Source organism: Schistocerca serialis, chromosome 2, assembly GCF_023864345.2.
Source record: "Schistocerca serialis cubense isolate TAMUIC-IGC-003099 chromosome 2, iqSchSeri2.2, whole genome shotgun sequence".
Lineage (NCBI taxonomy): Eukaryota > Metazoa > Arthropoda > Insecta > Orthoptera > Acrididae > Schistocerca > Schistocerca serialis.
In genome coordinates, this window is record NC_064639.1 from 253824407 (window position 1) to 253846548 (window position 22142).

General features: G+C 44.4%; 1 protein-coding gene across 1 annotated transcript in view; it reads left to right on the forward strand.

The window, feature by feature from the left end:
• LOC126455883 (high-affinity choline transporter 1-like) overlaps positions 1–22142 on the forward strand; it is a 449603-nt gene that overhangs the window by 374534 nt on the left and 52927 nt on the right. The window contains exon 7 of the mRNA XM_050091642.1: positions 8078–8207. Coding sequence (XP_049947599.1) covers positions 8078–8207 — 130 coding nt within the window. The remainder of the gene's footprint in view (positions 1–8077; positions 8208–22142) is intronic.

Here is a 22142-nt window from a genome sequence, read left to right on the forward strand (position 1 = left end):
CATCCCCACCCTCAGTGTGACCAAAACTCAAACAGTAAGTCGACTTCCTTTAATAAACCCAAGCAAAAAAGTGTTTTACAACATAGTTTTACAACTACATAGTTGGGCACACGACCTGCCATGAAGCTTCCTGGCAGACTAAAACTGTGTGCCAGACCGACACTCGAACTCGGGACCTTTGCCTTTCGCGGGCAAGTGCTCTACCAACTGAGCTACCCAGGCACGACCCACGCGCCGTCCTCACAGCTTTACTTCTGCCAGTATCTCGTCTCCTACCTTCCAAACTTTACAGAAACTCTCCTGCGAACCTTGCAGAACTAACACTCCTGAAAGAAAGGATATTGCGGAGGCATGGCTTAATCACAGCCTGGGGAATGATTCCAGATTAAGATTTTCACTGTGCAGCGGAGTGAAGTTTCATATCAGCGCACACTCCGCTGCAGAGTGAAAATCTCATTCTGGACACGACCTGCCAGTCTGCCCTTTACTGGCAGGAAGGAAGGTCGGTAAAGGAATTTATCATTATCTGTTGAAAAGCAGCAAATACCGAGATTGTCACTACATTCTGTGCTCTCTTCACCTTCTCTAAGGAGTCTTAGCTCCCGCATAAACGGTTAGCAGAATCAACCTTTCAGGAGCAACACCTTATGCTTAACACGACACTCACTATCTCCTGTAATGGCTACTACACTGCTACACACACTATTTTTACTGTTAGATGCGTCGCATTGGTAGTGGCTGTATATAAAGCAGCATCGGCCCAAGGCCTTCTGACCAGTTTCGTAACTTGTCGCTTCCCTCTTTCTCAACTTTCCAATCTGTCACCCACACATCATCTCTCATACCCGGTCCTCCCTCCCACTCTCACCCCCATTTCTTCTTCACTGTTTCTATTCATTTCTTAGGGAAAGTACTCTTGAAACATCCCCTTAGAATAATTAGGAATGACTATGCTGGTAAACCTCTTACGTTACTTGATTTTCAAACAGCTGAGCAAAACTGAACGTACTCAGACATTTCTCTCTTTACTTATTCCGATCAACACTAAACTGACACACAATATTTTTAGCGCAACGCAATCTGACTTTCAATAATCCCTACAAAAGAATCGCCCTGGCTAACAATAATCTATACCTTTCATGAATCATCTACCTCACAAACGAAGCTGAACTCACTAACTACCGATAGGCATAGTTAGCAAATGAAAGATTTTGATGGAGAACGAACAGTGTATTTACCTTAATAGTGTTCAAAAGTCATTATATATCAGTTCATGACATCCAGTCTTACAAATTTCCTTTTTCTGACGGACACACGTCCAGATCGTCCGCTCTCAAAGCTCTCCCATCTCTCTGTCCACATCCACCACTGCGGGCGGCTCACCTCCAACTGCACAACGCTATGCGCTGTTCACATCCAAATGCCCAACACTACAGTAGAGTATATTCCAACAATGCCAACCAACCACAGATCGCACAGAGCACAGTCAGTGATTTTCATACAGAGTGCTACGTGCCGTTTCCAACATAAAAACCTAAACAGCCTACTTACATGATTTTGTGAGGTAAGTGATTCATGAAAGGTATAGGTTATTGTTAGTCAGGGCCATTCTTTTGTAGGGATTATTGAAAGTCATATTGCGTTGCGCTGAAAATATTGTGTGTCAGTTTAGTGTTGATCAGAATAAGTAAGGAGAGAAATGTCGGACTACGTTCAGTTTTGCTCAGCTGTTTGAAAATCAAATAACGTAGAGGTTTACCAGCACTGTCATTCTTAATTTTTCTAAGGGGATGTTTCACTCTAATGCCCTATAACTCACAGATGTCTAAAACTTAGTCAGTTAGTTTGTTAAACGATCCTTTCAGGTTACCTATTTGCGCTGTATGTTATTGCTACGTCCTCACTTTTAGACTCAAAGGCTTTTGATGCTCTATGGACTGTTTCTAGCACTTTCCACCGAACTCCTAAAATGGTAACAAAGTTCTAGGATTCAGTTTTCTTTTAGCAACTATTGCTACACCTCATTCATCACATTTCTTCTTCGTAAAGATTACGGCTATCGGAGTCTTAAGAACGTCAACGAATCTTTGTTTACACTACTGGCCATTAAAATTGCTACACCAAGAAGAAATGCAGATGATAAACGGGTGTTCATTGGACAAATATATTATACTGGAACTGACATGTGATTACATTTTCACGCAATTTGAGTACATAGATCCTGAAAAATCAGTACCCACAACAACCACCTCTGGCCGTAATAACGGCCTTGATACACCTGGGCATTGAATCAAACAGAGCTTGGATGGCGTGTACAGGTACAGCTGCCCATGCAGCTTCAACACGATACCACAGTTCATCATGAGTAGTGACTGGCGTATTGTGACGAGCCAGTTGCTCGGCCACCATTGACCAGACGTTTTCAATTGGTGAGAGATCTGGAGAATGTGCTAGCCAGGGCAGCAGTCGAACATTTTCTGTATCCAGAAAGGCCCGTACAGGACCTGCAACACGCGGTCGTGCGTTATCCTGCTGAAATGTACAGTTTCGCAGGGATCGAATGACGGGTAGAGCCACGGGTCGTAACACATCTGAAGTGTAACGTCCAGTGTTCAAAGTCCCGTCAATGCGAACAAGAGGTGACCGAGACGTGTAACCAATGGCACCCCATAACATCACGCCGGGTGATATGCCAGTATGGCGATGACGAATACACGCTTCCAATGTGCGGTGTTGTCCCTAAACACGGGTGCGACCATCATGATGCTGTAAACGGAACCTGGATTCATCCGAAAAAATGACGTTTTGCCATTCGTGCACCCACGTTCGGAGTTGAGTACACCATAGCAGGTGCTCCTGTCTGTGATGCAGCGTCAAGGGTAACCGCAGCCATGGTCTCGGAGCTGATAGTCAATGCTGCTGCAAACGTCGTCGAACTGTTCGTGTAGATGGTTGTTGTCTTGCAAACGTCCCCATCTGTAGACTCATGGATCGAGACGTGACTGCACGATCCGTTAGAGCAATGCGGATAAGATGCCTGTCATCTCGACTGCTAGTGATACGAAACCGTTGGAATCCAGCACGGCGTTCCATATTACCCTCCTGAACCCACCGATTCCATATTCTGCTAACAGCCATTGGATCTCGACCAACGCGAGCAGCAATGTCGCGATACGATAAACCGCAATCGCGATTGGTTACAATCCGACCCTTACCAACGTCGGAAACGTGATGGTACGCATTTTTGCTCCTTACACGAGGCATCACAACAACGTTTCACCAGGCAACGCCGGCCAACTGCTGTTTGTATATGAGAAATCGGTTGGAAACTTTCCTCATGTCAGCACGTTGTAGGTGTTGCCACCGGCGCCAACCTTGTGTGAATGCTCTGAAAAGCGAATGATTTGCATATCACAGCATCTTATTCGTGTCGGTTAAATTTCGCGCATGTCGCACGTCATCTTCGAGGTGTAGCAATTTTAATGGCCAGTGGTGTATAATAATTAATGCCGTAAACACATACAGTTGAAAGTAAATGATACCAGAAACAAAAAGGTCCGATAAACATGGGCATTAAAATGATACTTTCAGAGCTATGAGCACTTCTTCGATACTGTGAAACAAACCTCCTGTACTCCAAGCTCTTTGCTTCCCATATTTTGGAAGGAAATAGTATGAACCAAAATAAGAGAAATATTATCTAGTGGATATGTTTTCTAAAATGCGTAAGAGCTGTGGAAACTTTTTCAGAAAAGAGGAGTGCTTCACGTTAGCGAAGATGAAGTAGTGCTCATAGCTCTTAAACAACACTCTTTAGAACACATATTTACTAGAGGTTTCCTCCTTGTTTTAACCTATATTACCGCCTCTCAAAATATGGAAAACGGAGAGCTTGCAATACAAGAGATTTGTTTCACGATATGGAAGATGATGAAGTACTCATTGCTTTTACCATATGTGCTTTAGAGCCCATGTTTACAATGGCCATTTTGTTTCTAGTATGGTGCACTTTCATCTGTATGTGTTGTCGCCACTAATTATGGTGGTGGTGGTAAGTTCCTATGGGACCAAACTGCTGAGGCCATCGGTCCCTAGGCTCAAACACTACTTAGTCTAACTTGAACTAACTTACGCTAAGGGCAACACACACACCCATGCCCGAGGGAGGACTCGAACCTCCGACTGGGCAAGCCGCGCGAACCGTGACAAGACGCCCCAGACCACGCGGCACACTAATTGTGATACTCCTTGTGTAGAATAAAATACATCACAATATAAATAAGAGCAGTATTCGTCATTTTTGCTCCTTACACGAGGCATCACAACAACGTTTCACCAGGCAACGCCGGTCAACTGCTGTTTTTGTATGAGAAATCGATTGGAAACTTTCCTCATGTCAGCACGTTGTAGGTGTCGCCACCGGCGCTAACCTTGTGTGAATGCTCTGAAAAGCTAATCATTTGCATATCATAGCATGTTCTTCCTGTCTGTAGCACGTTATCTTCGTGGTGTAGCAATTTTAATGACTTGTAGTGTAAGTACGTAGATAGCATCGTACGATGGAGCCCAACGTTTTAGTTTTAGTGGCTTTAGTGCTGCCTTGAAAATACTCACAGAACAAGTGTTTGAATCCTGTCCCCGTAGCGCGCTGCGGCCAAACAAGTTTTAGATGTTCTCGACATTAGAGCACTTCCTCTTCATAAACAAAAACCATTTATAAGTGAGCTTCACATTTTCGTCTTTCCATTCAAAATTATTTGCTTGTGTAGTAACCTCAGCCCCTTGTCTCTACAATTAACTGCAGTATGTGCTTGTGGCTGCCAGAAGCTGAGACGTGTTAGAATGTTGTGGTTTTGCCATTACAAGGCCTGTCACTCGGCAGTTGACCTTATACTCTTCTCTTTTTGCACTGATCTGTTTGCAGTTTTTATGTTTCATTTTTACATGTAAGGTTCGGAACACCTAAGACCAATTGAGAATGTTCGACTGTCGTAAGAAGTGTAGGTACAGTATCGGTGAAAAGTTTCCGGGCACCTGTCAGTGGTCAGTAGCGGGGGATGTGTCCACCGTTCGGCTTATTGCGGCTTTAACTCGCACAGGGGCGATTTGACTGATGCGTCTGAATGTCTATGGAGGAAAGACAGCCTACTCTCCCTCAAGAACCGAAGACAGAGTAGGCAGTAGATGCTGAGGTCTGGCGCGAAGTCGACGTTCCAACTCATCCCAGAGGTGTTTCATTTGTTTCAGGTGAGGCCAGCCCATTCCTAAAATCTTACTGTCCACAAACCATAGTGTCACAGTTACTGCCTCATGACAGGGTGCATTATCATACTGATTCAATCTCGTCTCCGAACTGTTTCTCCACATTTACCGTTTCTCTAGAGTAGTTTGCCAAATCCAGATTGCCGAAGGATATAGAATCAGTCATCAGTCCCAGTCACTCGTTAGTCATCTTCTGTCCAAAGGCGTTGCTTTTTACAACACCTCAAGTGTCGTGAGTACGGAAATCTGCAGCTTGTGACGAGATTCTCGACCGTTATACCCCACTATTTTTAACTCACTTCGCACGGTCATTGTGCAAACTGGACTGCTGATAGCACTCTGCAACTCTCGAGTGATTTCTTCGCTGATTTCATGAGATTTTTTACATACATCTTTCGCAATGATCTATGGTCCCTACCAGCCACTACATATAGTCTGCCTGGTCTTGGTTTGGCCATGGTTGTTCCTTTGTGTTTCCATTTCACAATCACATCTACTTCTAAGTCTGCATCTGCACAGATACTCCGCAAGCCACTGTACGGTGCGTAGCGGAGGGTACCCCGTACCGCTACTTGTCATTTGCTTTTCAGTTCCACTCGCAAATAGAGGGAGAGAAAAAACGACTATGTATGCGCCTCCGTATGAGCCCTAATTTCTCGTAACTTACCTTCTTGGTCCTTACGCGCAATGTATGTTGGCGGCAGCAGAATCGATCGCCAGTCAGCTTCGAATGCCGGTTCTCTAAATTTTCTCAGTAGTGTTTCTCGAAAAGACCGTCGTCTTCTCTCCAGGGATTCCCATTTGAGCTCCCAAAGCATATCCGTAACACTTACGTGTTGTTCGAACCTACCTGTAACAAATGTAGTACCAAACTTCTAAATTATTTCGATGTCTTCCTTCAATCCGGTTCAAAATGGTTCTGAGCACTATGGGACTTACCTTCTGAGGTCATCAGTTCCCTAGAACTTAGAACTACTTAAACCTAACTAACCTAAGGACACCACACAACACTCAGTCATCACCTTCAATCCGACCTGCTACGGATCCAGCACTGGAGCAGTACTCAAGAATGGGTCGCACCAGCGTCCTTTATACGGTCTTCTTTACAGGTGAACCACTCTTTTCTAAAATTCTCCCATCAAACCGAAGTCGACCATTCGCCCTCCCTATGACAGTTCTCATATGCTCGTTCTACCTCATATCACTTTGCACCGTTACTCCCAGCTGCTTAAACGACTTGAATGTGTCAAGCAGGGCACTAGTAATATTGTATCCGAACATCACAGGTTTCGTCTTCCTACTCATCCACATAAACATACATTTATCCACATTTAGGGCTAGCTACCATTCATCACACCAGCTAGAAAGTCTGTCTAAGTCGTCTTGTATCTTCTTACAGTCACTCAACTTCGACCCCCTTAGCCGGCCGCTGTGACAGAACGGTTCTAGGCGCTTCAGTCTGGCACCGCAGGTTCGAATTCTGCCTCGGATATGGATGTGTGTGATGTCCTTAGGTTTGTTAGGTTTAAGTAGTTCTAAGTTCTAGGGGACTGATGACCTCAGATGTTAAGTCCCATAGTGCTCAGAGCCATTTCGACCCCTTTCCGTAAACCACGGCATCATCAGCAGTCAACCACAGTCTGCTGCCCACCCTGTCCGCCAAATCATTTAAGTGTGTAGAGTACAACAGCGGTCCTGTCACACTTGACTGGTGCAATTCTGAGTACACCCTTCATCAGGGACAAAGGATGTCGTCAGGAGTGCCCCAGGGAAATGTGATAGGACCGCTGTTGTTCACTGCATACATAAAAGGTTCGGCGGACTGGTTGGGCAGCAGTCTGAGGTTGTTTGCTGATAATGCCGTGGAGTAGGGTAAAGTGTCGAAGTTGAGTGACTGTAAGAAGATACAAGACGACTTAGACAGAGTTTCCATTTGGTCATCACATGATCACCAGTCGACATGGGCAGATATAGAAGAGTTGAAATGTCCGTGATGGATTTGTTACTCAGGTGACATCCAGTAACTAACCCACATTCGAGGTCACTTACCTTCCTGATTGTCCCATTCCGTTTCCACTCTGTACCTTCTTTTAACCTGGCGGGTCTGTCTCCCTTGATATCTAGTGGTCAGTTCCGCATTATGTAGGGACGTACGGTTGGTTGGTAGGTTGTTTGGGGAAGGAGACCAGACAGCGTGGTCATCGGTCTCATCGGATTAGGGAAGGATGGGGAAGGAAGTCGGCCGTGCCCTTTCAGAGGAACCATCCCGGCATTTGCCTGGAATGATTTAGGGAAATCAGGGAAAACCTAAATCAGGATGGCCGGACGTGGGATTGAACCGTCGTCCTCCCGAATGCGAGTCCAGTGTCTAACCACTGCGCCACCTCGCTCGGTGGGGACGTACGGATGCTTTTGATTAGATACTGTATGTAGAGCACTTGTGAGCAGGTATACATGGGTGCTACGAAGACAATGCTGAAAAAAATAGCTTTACTTTTTCTTCGTTTTCTTTCAAATCTTTGTTTTGGGTGTCAGGATGCTGCTCGTTCACAGGGAGTCCAGGCATTGCCCCGATTGCCCCTTACTAATTACGCTCTTGCTTCTGATTACTGGTGCCTTGTACCAATTAAGACTTAGCGATTGGGTATAGTTCGACAGACACAGACAGTACATGGGTAGTTATTCACGCCATGCTGCCATGCTGCCATGTTCAAGATTTCATTCACACGTATACCTGAAAAAGGACGCCATTGTTTCGCGTATCCTCGGATCCGAAGTATGTGGTGTCGTGACCAGGTGCTGGTCTGTGTTGCAGGGCTACTTCCAGCGCGTGCTGTCGGTGAAGACGACGTGCGCGGCGCAGGCGCTGTCTCTGGGCTCGGTGGTGGGCTGCATGCTGCTCGCCATACCGCCCGCCTTCATCGGCATCATCGCCAGGGCCACAGGTCAGTCGCCGCCTTCTGTAGCCCCACAAAGCTAACAAACGCGCTTTGTCAGTGGACCACAACATTTAATATACACTACTGGCCATTAAAATTGCTACGCCACGAAGATGAGGTGCTACAGACGCGAAATTTAACCGACAGGAAGAAGATGCTGTGATATGCCGGTGGCGACACCTACAACGTGCTGACATGAGGAAAGATTCCAACCGATTTCTCATACACAAACAGCAGTTTACCGGTGTTTCCTGGTGAAACGTTGTTGTGATGCCTCGTGTAAGGAGGAGAAATGTATACCATCACGTTTCCGACTTTGATAAAGGCCGGATTGTAGCCTATCGCGACTGCGGTTTATCGTATCGCGACATTGCTGCTCGCATTGGTCGAGATCCAATGACTGTTAGCAAAATATGGAATCGGTGGATTCAGGAGGGTAATACGGAACGCAGTGCTGGATCCCAACGGCCTCGTATCACTACCAGTCGAGATGACAGGCATCTTATCCGCATGGCTGTAACGGATCGTGGAGCCACGTCTCGATCCCTGAGTCAACAGATGGGGACGTTTGCAAGACAACAACCATCTGAACGAACAGTTCGACGACGTTTGCAGCAGCATAGACTATCAGCTCGGAAACCATGGCTGCAGTTACTCTTGACGCTGCATCAGAGACAGGAGCGCCTTCGATGGTGTACTCAAACAACGAACCTGTGTACGCGAATGGCAAAACGTCATTTTTTCGGATGAATCCAGGTTCTGTTTACAGCATCATGATGGTCGCATCCGTGTTTGGCGACATCGCGGTGAAAGCACACTGGAAGCGTGTATTCGTCATCGCCATACTGGCGTATCACCCGGCGTGATGGTATGGGGTGTCATTGGTTACACGTCTCAGTCACCTCTTGTTCACATTGACGGCACTTTGAACAGTGGACACAACATTTCAGATGTGTTACGACCCGTGGCTCTACCCTTCATTCAAGCCCTGCGAAACACTATATTTCAGCAGGATAACGCACGACCGCATGTTGCAGGTCCTGTATGGACCTTTCTGGATACAGAAAATGTTCGACTACTGCCCTGGCCAGCAGATTCTCCAGATCTCTGACCAATCGAAAACGTCTGGTCAATGGTGGCCGAGCAACTGGCTCGTCACAATACGCCATTCACTACTCTTGATGAACTGTGGTATCGTGTTGAAGCTGCATGGGCAGCTGTACCTGTACACGCCATCCAAGCTCTATTTGACTCAATGCCCAGGCGTATCAAGGCCGTTATTACGGCCAGAGGTGGTTGTTTTGGATACTGATTTCTCAGAACCTATGCACCCAAATTGGGTGAAAATGTAATCACATGTCAGATCTAGTATAATATATTTGTCCAATGAATACCCGTTTATCATCTACATTTCTTCTTGGTGTTGCAATTTTAATGGCCAGTAGTGTATTTTACTGAAATTTCAACTCCATGCGGGGCCTGTCTCAGATAATAATGTCGTACGAAATGCGAAGACAAGAAAAACAATAGCTAAAAGCAAATTTCCACTCCACAGTCAGTCAAAATACGTTAATTTCCAAGAATGATTGCCTCCGAAGTCGCGGGGTCCAAACGATACATATTGAACGTGCTATTGTAAATCGATCATGCGACTCTGTTGGCGGACGTTATGATCAATTATTTGTGATTGTCAATTTTATCTGCTTTCCCTCGTTCCCCTAGTTGCTCTAAATTACATATCTCCGCGAATTATTTGTGAGTCGCTAGAGAAACCCAGACGATTTATGTCGGTAGTGAGTGGGATGTCTGGTGCTCTTGACGTTTTTTCGGCTGATTATCTCACATGGAAAAATTTAATTCCATGCTTATCCAGCGTAGAAATTTGTTTCACTGTTTGTCGCAAATATGGAGTACTATTGGATAGGGAAAGGAGGGACTGTGTAGACTGTGGTGGTGCGAAGTGTGTAAAACTTTGTAAAAAGAGTTTCAGTGCTGAAATACCGTTACAATTTCATTGCTGACAGTGCGGAAAACGAACGACTATCAGGAAGAATACGTGGTTCGACTCTTCTAAATTATCCATCCAGACCAGCGTAATTCGTGTATCTTCCTGGATTGAAGACTAAACCTTGCAAGCAACAGCATCGGAAACTGACTTGTCTGCTACTACCGTATGCGACTGTTTCGGTTTTTGCAGAGAAGTGTGTCATGTGGTAGTGATGAACGACAGTGTACCCTATTGGTGGACCGAGCAAAGTTGTTGAAGTGGACGAATCTCACATAGCAAGAAGGAAGAACCACAGAGGATGACTTTCAAAGAGTGAAATTCATCATATTTCGATATTTGGTGGAATAGAACGAGAGTCCCGGAAGTGTTACGTTGTCACAGTATTGTCCAGAGACAAGGTCACTTTAGTGCGTCTGATAAAGCACTTCATACTGCCTGGTAGTGAAGTCATTACAGACGGATTTCAGTCCTGCAAGAGACTCAAAGCAGAAGGATTCGACCACGAGTTCGTCAACCACTCTGTACAGTTCGTGTCTTCGGATGACCCCAGTGTGCACACCCAGAACATCGAGACGCTATGGAAATCTGTGAAGCCTTCCATTAAAAGAGAAGGGCGTCCAGGACAAAGAGACGAACTGTACTTGTTTCAGTACCTCTATTTCCACATCTTACGTTTGCAGCGAAAAGTTAACGTATGTGACACTCTATCCATATTTTTACGTGATATTGACAGAGTTTACCCAGGATATGGCAAAAAGGGAATTGTTCCTCTAGCATACACATCACATGGACTTCCACATGGCAACACCGTCTCCTTTGTAATTACAAGTATTTTTTTAACGCTCTTCTTTTGTCATTGTTGTAGTGACCACCGTAAACATACTCATAACGCCCGCCACCAGAGTTGCATGATCGATTTACAATCGCACGTTCGATATGTATCATTTCGTCCTCGCGACTTCGATAGGCAATCATTCTTGGAAGTTACCCAAAATACAATAACGACTAACATAAGACAATAACAGCTCTGGATACAACTAAGAAACAAATGGGAAAAATATCGACTATGGAAGATAAAGTGAATTTCTGTATCAACTCAATTACAACGGAATCGTTGCAAATAAGAGCCGTAGCTTGACACTTCCGGGTCCACCCCGGCTGGAAAACGCTGAGATGGCAATCTACTGTTGACTTTTCTTGAGCGGCGGCATGGTGTGACTGACTTTTGGTGGGAACCTGTCTGTTTATAAGAAAGTATGGTGTTTTGAAGCCGATGATGTGGTGGTTCTCTGTGGCAGTCCATGTCTCGCCTTACATAGACAGTATGGGTACTAGGACACTTGTTTTCAAAGCTACAGTGACGACAGTAGTCGATAACAGTAAAATGGGACTGTAGAGTTTGTCTGTAGCACCTAACTGAGACGAGATAAAACAAAGAATAGGAACAGCAATTAAAAAAAGATAATAGTGGGAAATAAAACATCAAGTGTTAAGATGAAATACTACCTCATCACAAAAAATGTGTTTGCTCACATGGAGCCCCACTGTAAATTCTGTCCTCAGACACTAGATGAGTTACTTGGTGCTCATCAGTAGCCGAAAATCGTCCTGACTTTTGTCAAACGACTGGAAGCTGCTGCAGATGGGGCTCTTGAGACGGCTACCGTGAGACATGTTCTGGAACTACCAAAGGTACCTCAATTACTATCTTGTCCTGTTGATACTAGCTCCTCTGCATAACGTATAGGATGTATCACCCTTTCTCCACTTGACTATGAGTGACCTTTCAGGTGGTTGTTCTAGACGCAGGGACCAGAGAGAACTCAGTTTTTTACACCTACCCGCCTTACCATCAAGTTAGGAGTTCTGCTCGCCACTGAAGCTGAAACTGATCTCGACAGATTCGCTACACTTGCTGGCGAACCTAAAGCCTCCCGTATCTGGGAACAGCAAGCACTACGGCGTGAGGAGTCTGTTAATTTTCGGCAGATCGAACGTATGACGAGTAAAAGTACCCCTTGATAAAATGGCAGGAAGGAATTGGAATGTTCACTCTGTGTGTGCCAGACCTCTTTCAACATGTTGAAAAGGCTGTGCCAGCAGCCATTGAGCGAAAGGAGTACAACCATTTATAGATTGTGGCGCACGTTGGAAGGCGTGGTGCTTCTGAGAAAATCAGCCTTGCTCATGCACTTTTGAACGACACTCATACTCAGCAACATTTTCTCTAGACATAATCGTGGCCAGAGTCGAGTGAAAGGCGAGAAACAGAAACTTCGAAGATTCCGCGACCAGGCAGCCTGCGACTTCCCAGACAATCGCTTAACGGGTTCAAAGACCCTAAATGGATAAGGACTGTAATGTACATCGGAGGACACCACCCAAGTAGCTGACTATGTATAGGTTGCACAAAAGGGTTTTATTTCACATTCGGTGACTAGTCTAGGAAACAGATTCCGTCACATTATATATAGAATTTGGATGAGGTAACCAATCTTTTTACCGTAATATACCGCAGATCATTCGAACAAAAAACAGTGCCTCGTGGCTGAATGAAAGACAAGTCAGACCCCTCTAAAAGACGATTAGCTGAAGTAATCCAAAAACTGCTCACCAGTACCTTTGTCATCAATGCACAGTGGAATCTTAGAAAATATTCTGAGTTTAAGCGTAATGAGGTACCTCGAACAAAATGACCTCCTCTGAAACTGTCATTCATGCGAGACCTAACTCGCCCCTTTCTCTCAGGGAAAGATGAAAGACATCGACAAAGCATTTGACTCAGCAACACATCAGTTCTTAGTAATTAAAATACGATCGTAAGGCTATCGCATGAAATTTGTGAGCGCTTTGCAGATTTCTTGGTAGACAGGGTGCAGCGTGTTTTCTTGGATGGAGGGTCATCGACAGATGTAACGTAACTTGAAGGTCGCTCCAGAAGTGTGTTGGGACACTTGCTGTTCATGTTGTACTTTAATGATGTGGCAGACAATTTTAACAGTGACTTCAGACTTTTTGCAGATGATGCATTTATCCAAAATGAAACACTATCCCAAAAAGGGTGCAAAAATATTCAGGCAGAACTTGAAAAGATTTTTAAGTGGTGCACGTATTACCAACCTGCGTTAAATGATCAGAAATACAAACTTGTGCACTCTAAAAAACACAGAATCGTAAAATGGCGTGACTAAAACTTCAGTGAGTCTCATTTGGAATTAGTCAGTTCATACAAATGCTTGGCTGTAGCACTTTATAGGAACATGAAATGGACCGGTGACATAGGCTCAGCCGTAGGTGAATCAGATGGTACAATCGGTTCATTGGTAGGGTACTGGGAAAATGCGATGAGTCTAGAAATGAGACTGCTTACAAAAAATTTGTGCGCCCATACCTAGAATATTGCTCAAGTTTGTGGTAGTCGCAACAATGAGGACTAACGAGGAATATTGAGGAGAGCAGCAGGGGTTGTTACTCGCCTTTTTGTCCTGAGGTGTCACGGAGATGCTGAAAAGCCTCAACTACCGGATGCCTGAAATTAGATGCTAACTATCCCGTGAAATCCCATTTACAGTGTTTCAGGAGCCAGCTTTCAGTGAGGAATCTAGGAACATGCTACACCAAGTACATACACATCGTTCCAACAGGGATCGCGGCTGCAAGATTAGACTAATTACAATGCGCACAGTGAAGTTAAAGCAATCGTTCTTGTTGGAAGTACCAATCTTCTCTTATTGCGATAGATAGATCTTACATATGAGGTAATTTTGTTTTTATGAGACGAAAGGCACAATTAGGATGTCGGTGTATAGCGTCAATGATAAAAGATAATTCTTAGTATTGCAGTTTTCATCTTGTAGACTACTAGATACCAGGGTTCTACCAGGCACAGTCTATTGCAGGGTGTTTCCTGTCAGTGTAGTTTTATTCCTTTTGTCTATGTCAGTGTTAGATTCTAGCTTCCCTACAATGAAGTCAATCCACTATTTGGAGGAAGAAGCGTTACGTCGACGATGAGGTGGTAGTAGACGGAGCACAAACTCCGATTGGGAAAGGACGCGGAATGATATCGCCCTTTTCCGTTTCAAAGGAACCATCTTGCCATTTGTCTTAAGCGATTTGTGGAAACCAGTAAAACCTAAATCAGCATGGCCAGACAGGGATTGGAAATCTGGGTCTCACGAATTTAATTCATGGATCAGAGGTAGGAAATGACGTAGCAGCTCCAACAGGAAAACGCCTAGTAAAATACTAAGCCGCAAATAAATCTTCCATTTTTTTTATTTACGACGTAACTAGAGTAAAATAGGACTTGAATAATCTAAATCTTCTAGCCGCTGTTGTCTCAGAGAAAGGTTTGAGCGAAGGACGCCGCAGTAAGGACATAAATGATTCGATGGTCAGGTTGAGCAGGAGCTTACGGCTGTTTGTTGATGAAGCTTAGTATGTAGAAAGGTGTTGTCACTGAATGACTGTACGAGGATACAAGATGACTCAGACCGAATTTCTAGTTGGTGTGCAAATGGCAATTTGCTGTAAATGTAGAAAAACGTAAGTTAATGCGGATGAGCAGGAAAACAATACCGTAATGTTCGAAGCAGCATTAGCTGTGCGTTCTTGACTCAGTCACTTGCATTAATTATCCAGGAGTAAACTTGGAAAACGATATGAAGTGGAATGAGCACGTTAGTACGATAGTGGGGAAGGCGAATGGTCAATTTCGGTTCATTGCGAGGATTTTAGGAAAGTGGTGCTCATCTGTAAAGGAGACCGCGTATAGGGCAACAGTGTGACCCATTCTTGAGTAATGTACCGCTCGAGTGTTGGGGATTGCCACCAGGTCGGATCACAGGAAGACACCGAATCAGTTCAGAGGCGTGTGGCTAGATTTGTTACCAGTAGGTTCGATCAGTGTTACGCTGTTGCTTCGTGAACGCAAATAGAAATCCCTGGAGGCAAGGTGACGTTTGTGTTTGTGCCGTGGCGCGTACAGTCACACAAATGCAACGGTCGGCTACCGCGGCAGAGTTAAACGGTGCCTGCAACTTAGTACCGGCGCGTTCCGCCAGCCAGCGCTAGAGGCGTTCCCGCGAAACATTCAATCAGCCGCGAAATACGGACGCGCACGAGCCTTTTTCCGGCGCGGATGGTCACACGATGACACAACCATCCGCCAATCAGGGATCGCCAACGACCGCCAATCATCAATCCGGAATCAGCGGAGGAAGACTCGAGCCACCGGCTTAAATAGCCGGACGAAAGGAAAACAGGAGTCTTTCGACCCGCCGCGGATTGCCGCCCGGAAGAGACTTCGACGCAGCCGGAACGTCCAGGTGCCCCCGTCTTCGCTACGCTGGCCAACGACTCTGTGCCCGTCTACTTCCTCAGCATTCGCCGGAGAGCGTCGAGAGAAAACCAGACGAAGGAACGTAAATTCAGTTCAGTTGCTACTATTTCAATTCAATAAGGTGGCATAATTCTAGGGCTTGTTGTAAAATTTTGGAAGGAAAAGAAGCTTTTTGTTTTCGAAGGAAGTTTATCTTTTTGTAAAATTAAGCGGTGACCTTGCTACACCTAATAAAAAATTTTTGTTCGCAAATGTGTGTTACTCTGTGGATGTAACAGTTTGTTTGTTTGTTTGTTTTTTCGCGAAACACTATTGCGACAATTTACAGTACTAGCATTCATAAAAGACGAAGTAAATATTCCAGAATTCGAATCGAGAACAGCTGCCAACATGAGTAACGTTTAAGTAAATATCCTCGGAGTCGTGAAGCAACTTAAATCACTTAATAAAAGCAAGTCTTCTGGTCCAGAATGTATACCAATTAGATTCCTTTCGGAGTAAGCTGATGCATTAGCTCCATAATTAACAATCATTATATAACCGTTCGCTCGACGAAAGATCCGTACCCAAAGACTGGAAAGTTGAACAGGTGACATCGATATTCAAGAAAGGTAGTAAGAGTAATTAACTAAATTACAGGCCCATATCGTTAACGTCGATATGCAGCAGGAGTCTGGAACATATATTGTGTTCGAACATTATGAATTACCTCGAAGAAAACGGTCTATTGACACACAGTGAACATGGGTTTAGAAAACATCCTTCCTGTGAAACACGGCTAGCTGTTTATTCACATGATTTGTTGAGTTCTATTGACAAGGGATTTCAGATCGATTCCGTATTACGGGATTTCCGGAAGGCTTTTGACACTGTACCACGAAAGGAGCTTGTAGTGAAATTGCGTGCTTACGGAATATCGTCTGAGTTATGTGACTGGATTTGTGATTCCCTGTCAGAGAGGTCACAGTTCCTAGTATGTGACGGAAAGTCATCGAGTAAAACAGAAGTGATTTCTGGCGTTCTCCAAGGTAGTCTTATAGGCCTTTTGCTGTTACTTATCTATACAAACGATATGGGAGACAATCTGAGCAGCCGTCATGGGTTGTTTGCAGATGACGCTGTCGTTTATCGACTAACAAAGTCATCAGAAGATCAAAACAAACTGCAAAACGATTTAGATAAGATATACGAATGGTGCGAAAAGTGGCAGTTGACCCAAAATAACGAAAAGCGTGAGGTCATCCACACTCGTTAAACTTCGGTTACACGATAATCAGTCTAATGTAAAAGCCGTAAATTCAACTAAATACCTAGGTATTACAGTTACGAACAACTTAAATTGGAAGGAACACATAGAAAATATTGTGGGGAAGGCTAACCAAAGACTGCGTTTTATTGGCGGGACACTTAGAAAATGTAACAGACCTACTAAGAAGACTGCCTACACTACGCTTGTCCGTCCTCTTTGAGAATACTGCTGCGTGGTGTGGGATTCTTACCAGGTATTATGGCGAAATATGGGAGAGAGTGTCACAGAAGTGATACAGGATTTGGGTTGGACATCATTAAAAGAAAGGCGTTTATCGTTGCGACGTAATTTTCTCACGAAATTCCAATCACCAATTTTCTCCTCCGAATGCGAAAATATTTTGTTGACACCAACCGACATAAAGAAGAACGATCACCACGATAAAATAAGGGAAATCAGAGCTCGTACGGAAAGATATAGGCGTTCATTCTTCCCGCGCGCAATACGACAGTGGAATAATAGAGAATTGTGAAGGTGGTTCGACGAATCCTCTGCCAAGCACTTAAATGTGATTTTCAGAGTATCCATGTAGATGTAGATGTAGATGTAGATGTAGATGAAGCTGACTGCAGAACTATTCTACTGCGGTCAGTAAAGGACCACCAACATAAGGTAAAAGAAATTAGGGCTCATACGGAGACGCATAGACAGTCGTTTACCCCCGTTCTCTTTGCGAGTGGAACAGTGGAGAAAATGTCTAGTAGTGGTACAAGGTTCTCTTCACCATCTGCACCTACATCTACAAACATACTCCACAAGCCACCGCACGGTGCGTGACGGTGGGTGCCTTGTACCATTACTGGTTACTTCCTCTCCTGTTACACTCGCAAATAAAGTGAGGAAATAGCGACTGTCTATATGCCTTCAAATGAACCTTAATTTCTCGTATGTTTTCTTCGTGGTCCTTACGCGAAATGTATGTTAGCAGCAAAAACGGTTCAAATGGCTCTAAGCACTATGGGACTTAACAACTGAGGTCATCAGTCTCCTAGACTTAGAACTACTTAAACCTAACTAATCTAAGGACATCACACACATCCATGCCGGAGGCAGGATTCAGACCTGCGACCGTAGCAGCAGCGCGGTTCCGGACTGAACCGCCTAGAACCGCTCGGCTGTTAGCAGCAGTAGAATTGTCAGCTACACACCGAATGGAGGCTTGCGGAGTATGTGTGTGGATACAGATATAGAGACAGGCAATAGAAGATCCTAGGGAGCAGTCCCTTAATGAAGGGTGGTTGGCACAGGAAAGCCCCAGAAAACAAGAACACTCTAGTGGGTCTCAGTGAAACCTAAATAATGCGCTCTGATTTGTTACCATAGCCTCTGCAAGCAGCAAGACACTTCTGTGCCCGATAGCGTGGCTGACCTGATACAGAACGTACAGCGAAAGTATACAAATTATACAGTCCAGTAACAGAAGGTGTGTGTTTGTTTCTCAGTCACTGTATTGTGAAGAGAAAATATGTGTAATGATACCAGAAAAAGTACTTAACTGTGGTCTGAGAATCATCGACCTAAACAGTATCAAAATACGGTCGAAAGGCAATCGTAGTTGAGGCATAGTATAAATATTTCTTATATACATTTCAGTAGTAGTAGTTGCTGTAATAAAATCGAGGTGGCAGTAGTGATGATAGGGCCCATTTATATTTGTAATAGTACTGGTTGTAGTAGTAGTAGTATATGCATTTAAAGTCCTCTAATAGTAGCAGGTGAAAGGTAAAAGAAAAGTTAGCTAAAAGAGAAAACAAGAAAGAAGCAAGAGGTATGGAAAAGATTGTGTGGGGAAATAATGCATACCTTTTAGTAATAGCGCCTGATGCGGATAGAGCATTCGTTTGGATATAGGAGATCGGTGGAGGTATGGAGGTTGATACGGAAGGTGAAAATTGCTAGCACTCCCACAATACAACCACTACCTGTTCGGGTCTAGAAAAAGCACTTTGAAGAAGTTAGGAAAAAGACAGACCAGGTGGTTGAACTCTACAAAAACAGTACATTATGTAATACATAATCAGTACTAAAGGAAGAAGTAAACGAGGTGCTGCATTTGCGAAGAAATGGAAAGGCGAGTGAGTTGAAAAGAGTTGTGATAGAACTGGAAATATGGACCCCTCAAATGGTGCGACATAGATGTAAATTACTAGTCATGTTGTGAGTGGGAGGGACGATAACAAGAGATTGGTATACATCATATACAGAGAGTTTAAAACAAAGTGTATGCCCCTGTAAGTTATATACTAACAGGTGACAGGAATATTTATTAAAATGGGTCCATATTAAAAATGTTATACTTTCTGCAGGGTTATAAACATAGTATATTGTGCTAGTTCCAGAGCTTTACAACAAAGAGATACAATTTTTTTCAGCAGAACATTAGTTTTTTATGGGGTAGATGATGGATTTAAACCGTCTGTATACAAATCAATTTGAATCACATTTCTATTGGGTGCTTCAAATGTTCGGGGTGGATGCAACATGCTGTACAAAATACTTGGCTGGGTGCAGATTGATGTTCTGGTGACGGAATGTTAGTGTAAGTGAGATGTTCAAATGTGGCCCCCATGTTCCTGAACGCACAATGCAATGAGTCGTCTAAATGACCAGCGGACGAGATGTAATGTCGCCGTTGTCACGGGACGATAAGTTTCCTCGATGTGCCATTTGCAGTCACACGAGATTGTGAATTCAGCGACATAAACACGATTCTTCAGATATCCCTACAAAAAGAGATCTGCTTGTGTTCAATTGGGCAAGTGCAGATTGGACTGGGTGAATATCTTATTGCATCCACATACAGGCTCTAATGTGTAGACGGCAGATTGCAAGGAGAGCATGTAAACTGTAGACCATAAAAGCTCGATACATCTCACCTGTCAGTGTATCCACAAATTAGTGTGGACCGATGATTTCATCCCCAAGGATTCCACGTCACACATTAATGAACCATCTCCGTTGATAATCAACAGGTCGTACCCACCTAGGATTTTCTGCGGCCCAGTAATGGATATTATGACGCTTCACTGCACCATAATTTGTGAACGTGGATTCATCGAAGAAGATAATACTTTGGAAATACCCCCCATCCACAGAAAATAACTCTCCAATTGAAATCTTTCCTATGCAGCTCCTGTATCAGTGACAAGTGGTGTGGGTGAAACCTGCGACCCTGTACTGTATGCCACATAGATGTGAGGCTGATAGCAGTGACTGCAGCAACGTCTCGTAAGCTGATGTGAGGATCGTCGTGTATTGCAGCTAAAGCAGAAACATCCATCTCCTCACTTCTTGCTGGCTTCCGTCTGTTACTACTGCACCTTCTCAAAATAGTTGTTTCGGAAAGTTGACGTTTGTAGATCTTCGAACAGGGCATCCCACGGCATACGCCATAGCTGCTTCACTGCCATCGTGTCATCATTAACCGAACATCAGCAACAGATCATCATAATCGTTAGATGTGTATGCAATGTTTATTCCACGTTAGATCCTCGCCATGCCGTTTGTTTGTGCGGTGTGACCTGCCGTATGTACAGCGATGTAAGGCCATGGTCGGCAGTCCAACAGAACATGACGTCTAACACCGATCGAGAAAGCTTGTCACTCCGTGACTACGGCGACATTGCATCACGCCGGAGGTCGTTTAGAAGGCACATTGCTTTGTACATACAGGAACACGGGAGAACATTTTAACAACTCCCTCACATCAGCATTCCGCCACCAGAACATCCATCTACAACAGCCAAATATAATACGTAGTATGTGGAATCCACCCCTAGCGTTTTTAAAGTCTCTAGCTCCCAGAATAAAGGTTTGACTTGTTTTTCTTTGACAGAAAAGGAACGCCCGATTGACAGTGCAAAAATATAACATAATAAAACTGCACGTAAAACAGCGTATAGGTAGCCATCTAAAAACTATAGTGGTAGCAACAAACGTAAATGTGAGTGAGGGAAAAGTGATATGAGACTTGCTGTAAACTTAGTTCAACATTCAACACAGAAAAAAGCAGTCTAAAAATGGTTCTCATAATGATTTGCATAAATAAATTCACTTGTAACAATCCTAGTTGGTAGATATCGTCTCTTCAATGTGGGCGTTAATAACGATAACGGCTGAATGTGGCTCAGGGCTACCGCGAATAGTTATTTATTAGTTGTCTGCGTTTTTGCATGTCCTGAGCGTTTGAGTTTAGTGGAAATATCGCTCTTTTGCCGCCTCACTGTGTAAAATGTCGGTGATCCGATGCTCACTGAGGCGCGTTTCTTTCAGCGACCTGTGGCCCTCTGTTGGTAAGACCGTGCGACACTGGCGTTATACCGCGAAGCGACGGCCGACTCCATCTAGCGTCCGGTGGACGAACTATCCTCAGTCGCAGTTGGTTAGTTGGCAGTTTGTGGCGCTGCGTTCGACTTGCTCGCCGACATCGTCATCCCGCTCTGCGTTTTACGTTCTCGTTCAAATGGCTCTGAGCACTATGGTACTTAACTTCTGAGGTCATCAGTCCCCTAGAACTTAGCACTACTTAAGCCTAACTGACCTAAGGACATCACACACATCCATGCCCGAGGCAGGATTCGAACCTGCGACCGTAGCGGTCGCGCGGTTCCAGACTGTAGCACCTAGAACCGCACGGCCACCTAGGCCGGCTTACCTTTTGGGGAAGGCAACTCTATGCCGTAGGTGACATTCGCAGTAGTTCGGAGACGCTCGAGATCGTTTAATGCTCGACATTCTTGTTATTTTCTACGTAGGAGTTGCGAACGCAGCTGACAAAACGATATTTTATTGTAGCTATATCAATAACGACAGATGCAGCGTTCCTAGATCATAGTAATCGTTCGACGCTTTGACAGCGACACTCATTCGTGTAGATTTATCATATCCATGGAGAAGTACTAACGCTCTCAAGAATGGGTTGCCATCATGTAACGCACTTTATAACAAGAGATAGAGCTAGTGTTGATTAGATCTATTTCAATTCAGGCGGTGAAAAAAAAAAAAAAAAAAAACAGCTGTACCCTATCCAGAACCAGCTGCGATATGCGATACTGCGAAGAGCAGTTGCTTAAATTTACTGTGCCCGCATCTCGTGGTCGTGCGGTAGCGTTCTCGCTTCCCACGCCCGGGTTCCCGGGTTCGATTCCCGGCGAGGTCAAGGATTTTCTCTGCCTCGTGATGGCTGGGTGTTGTGTGCTGTCCTTAGGTTAGTTAGGTTTAAGTAGTTCTAAGTTCTAGGGGACTGATGACCAAAGATGTTAAGTCCCATAGTGCTCAGAG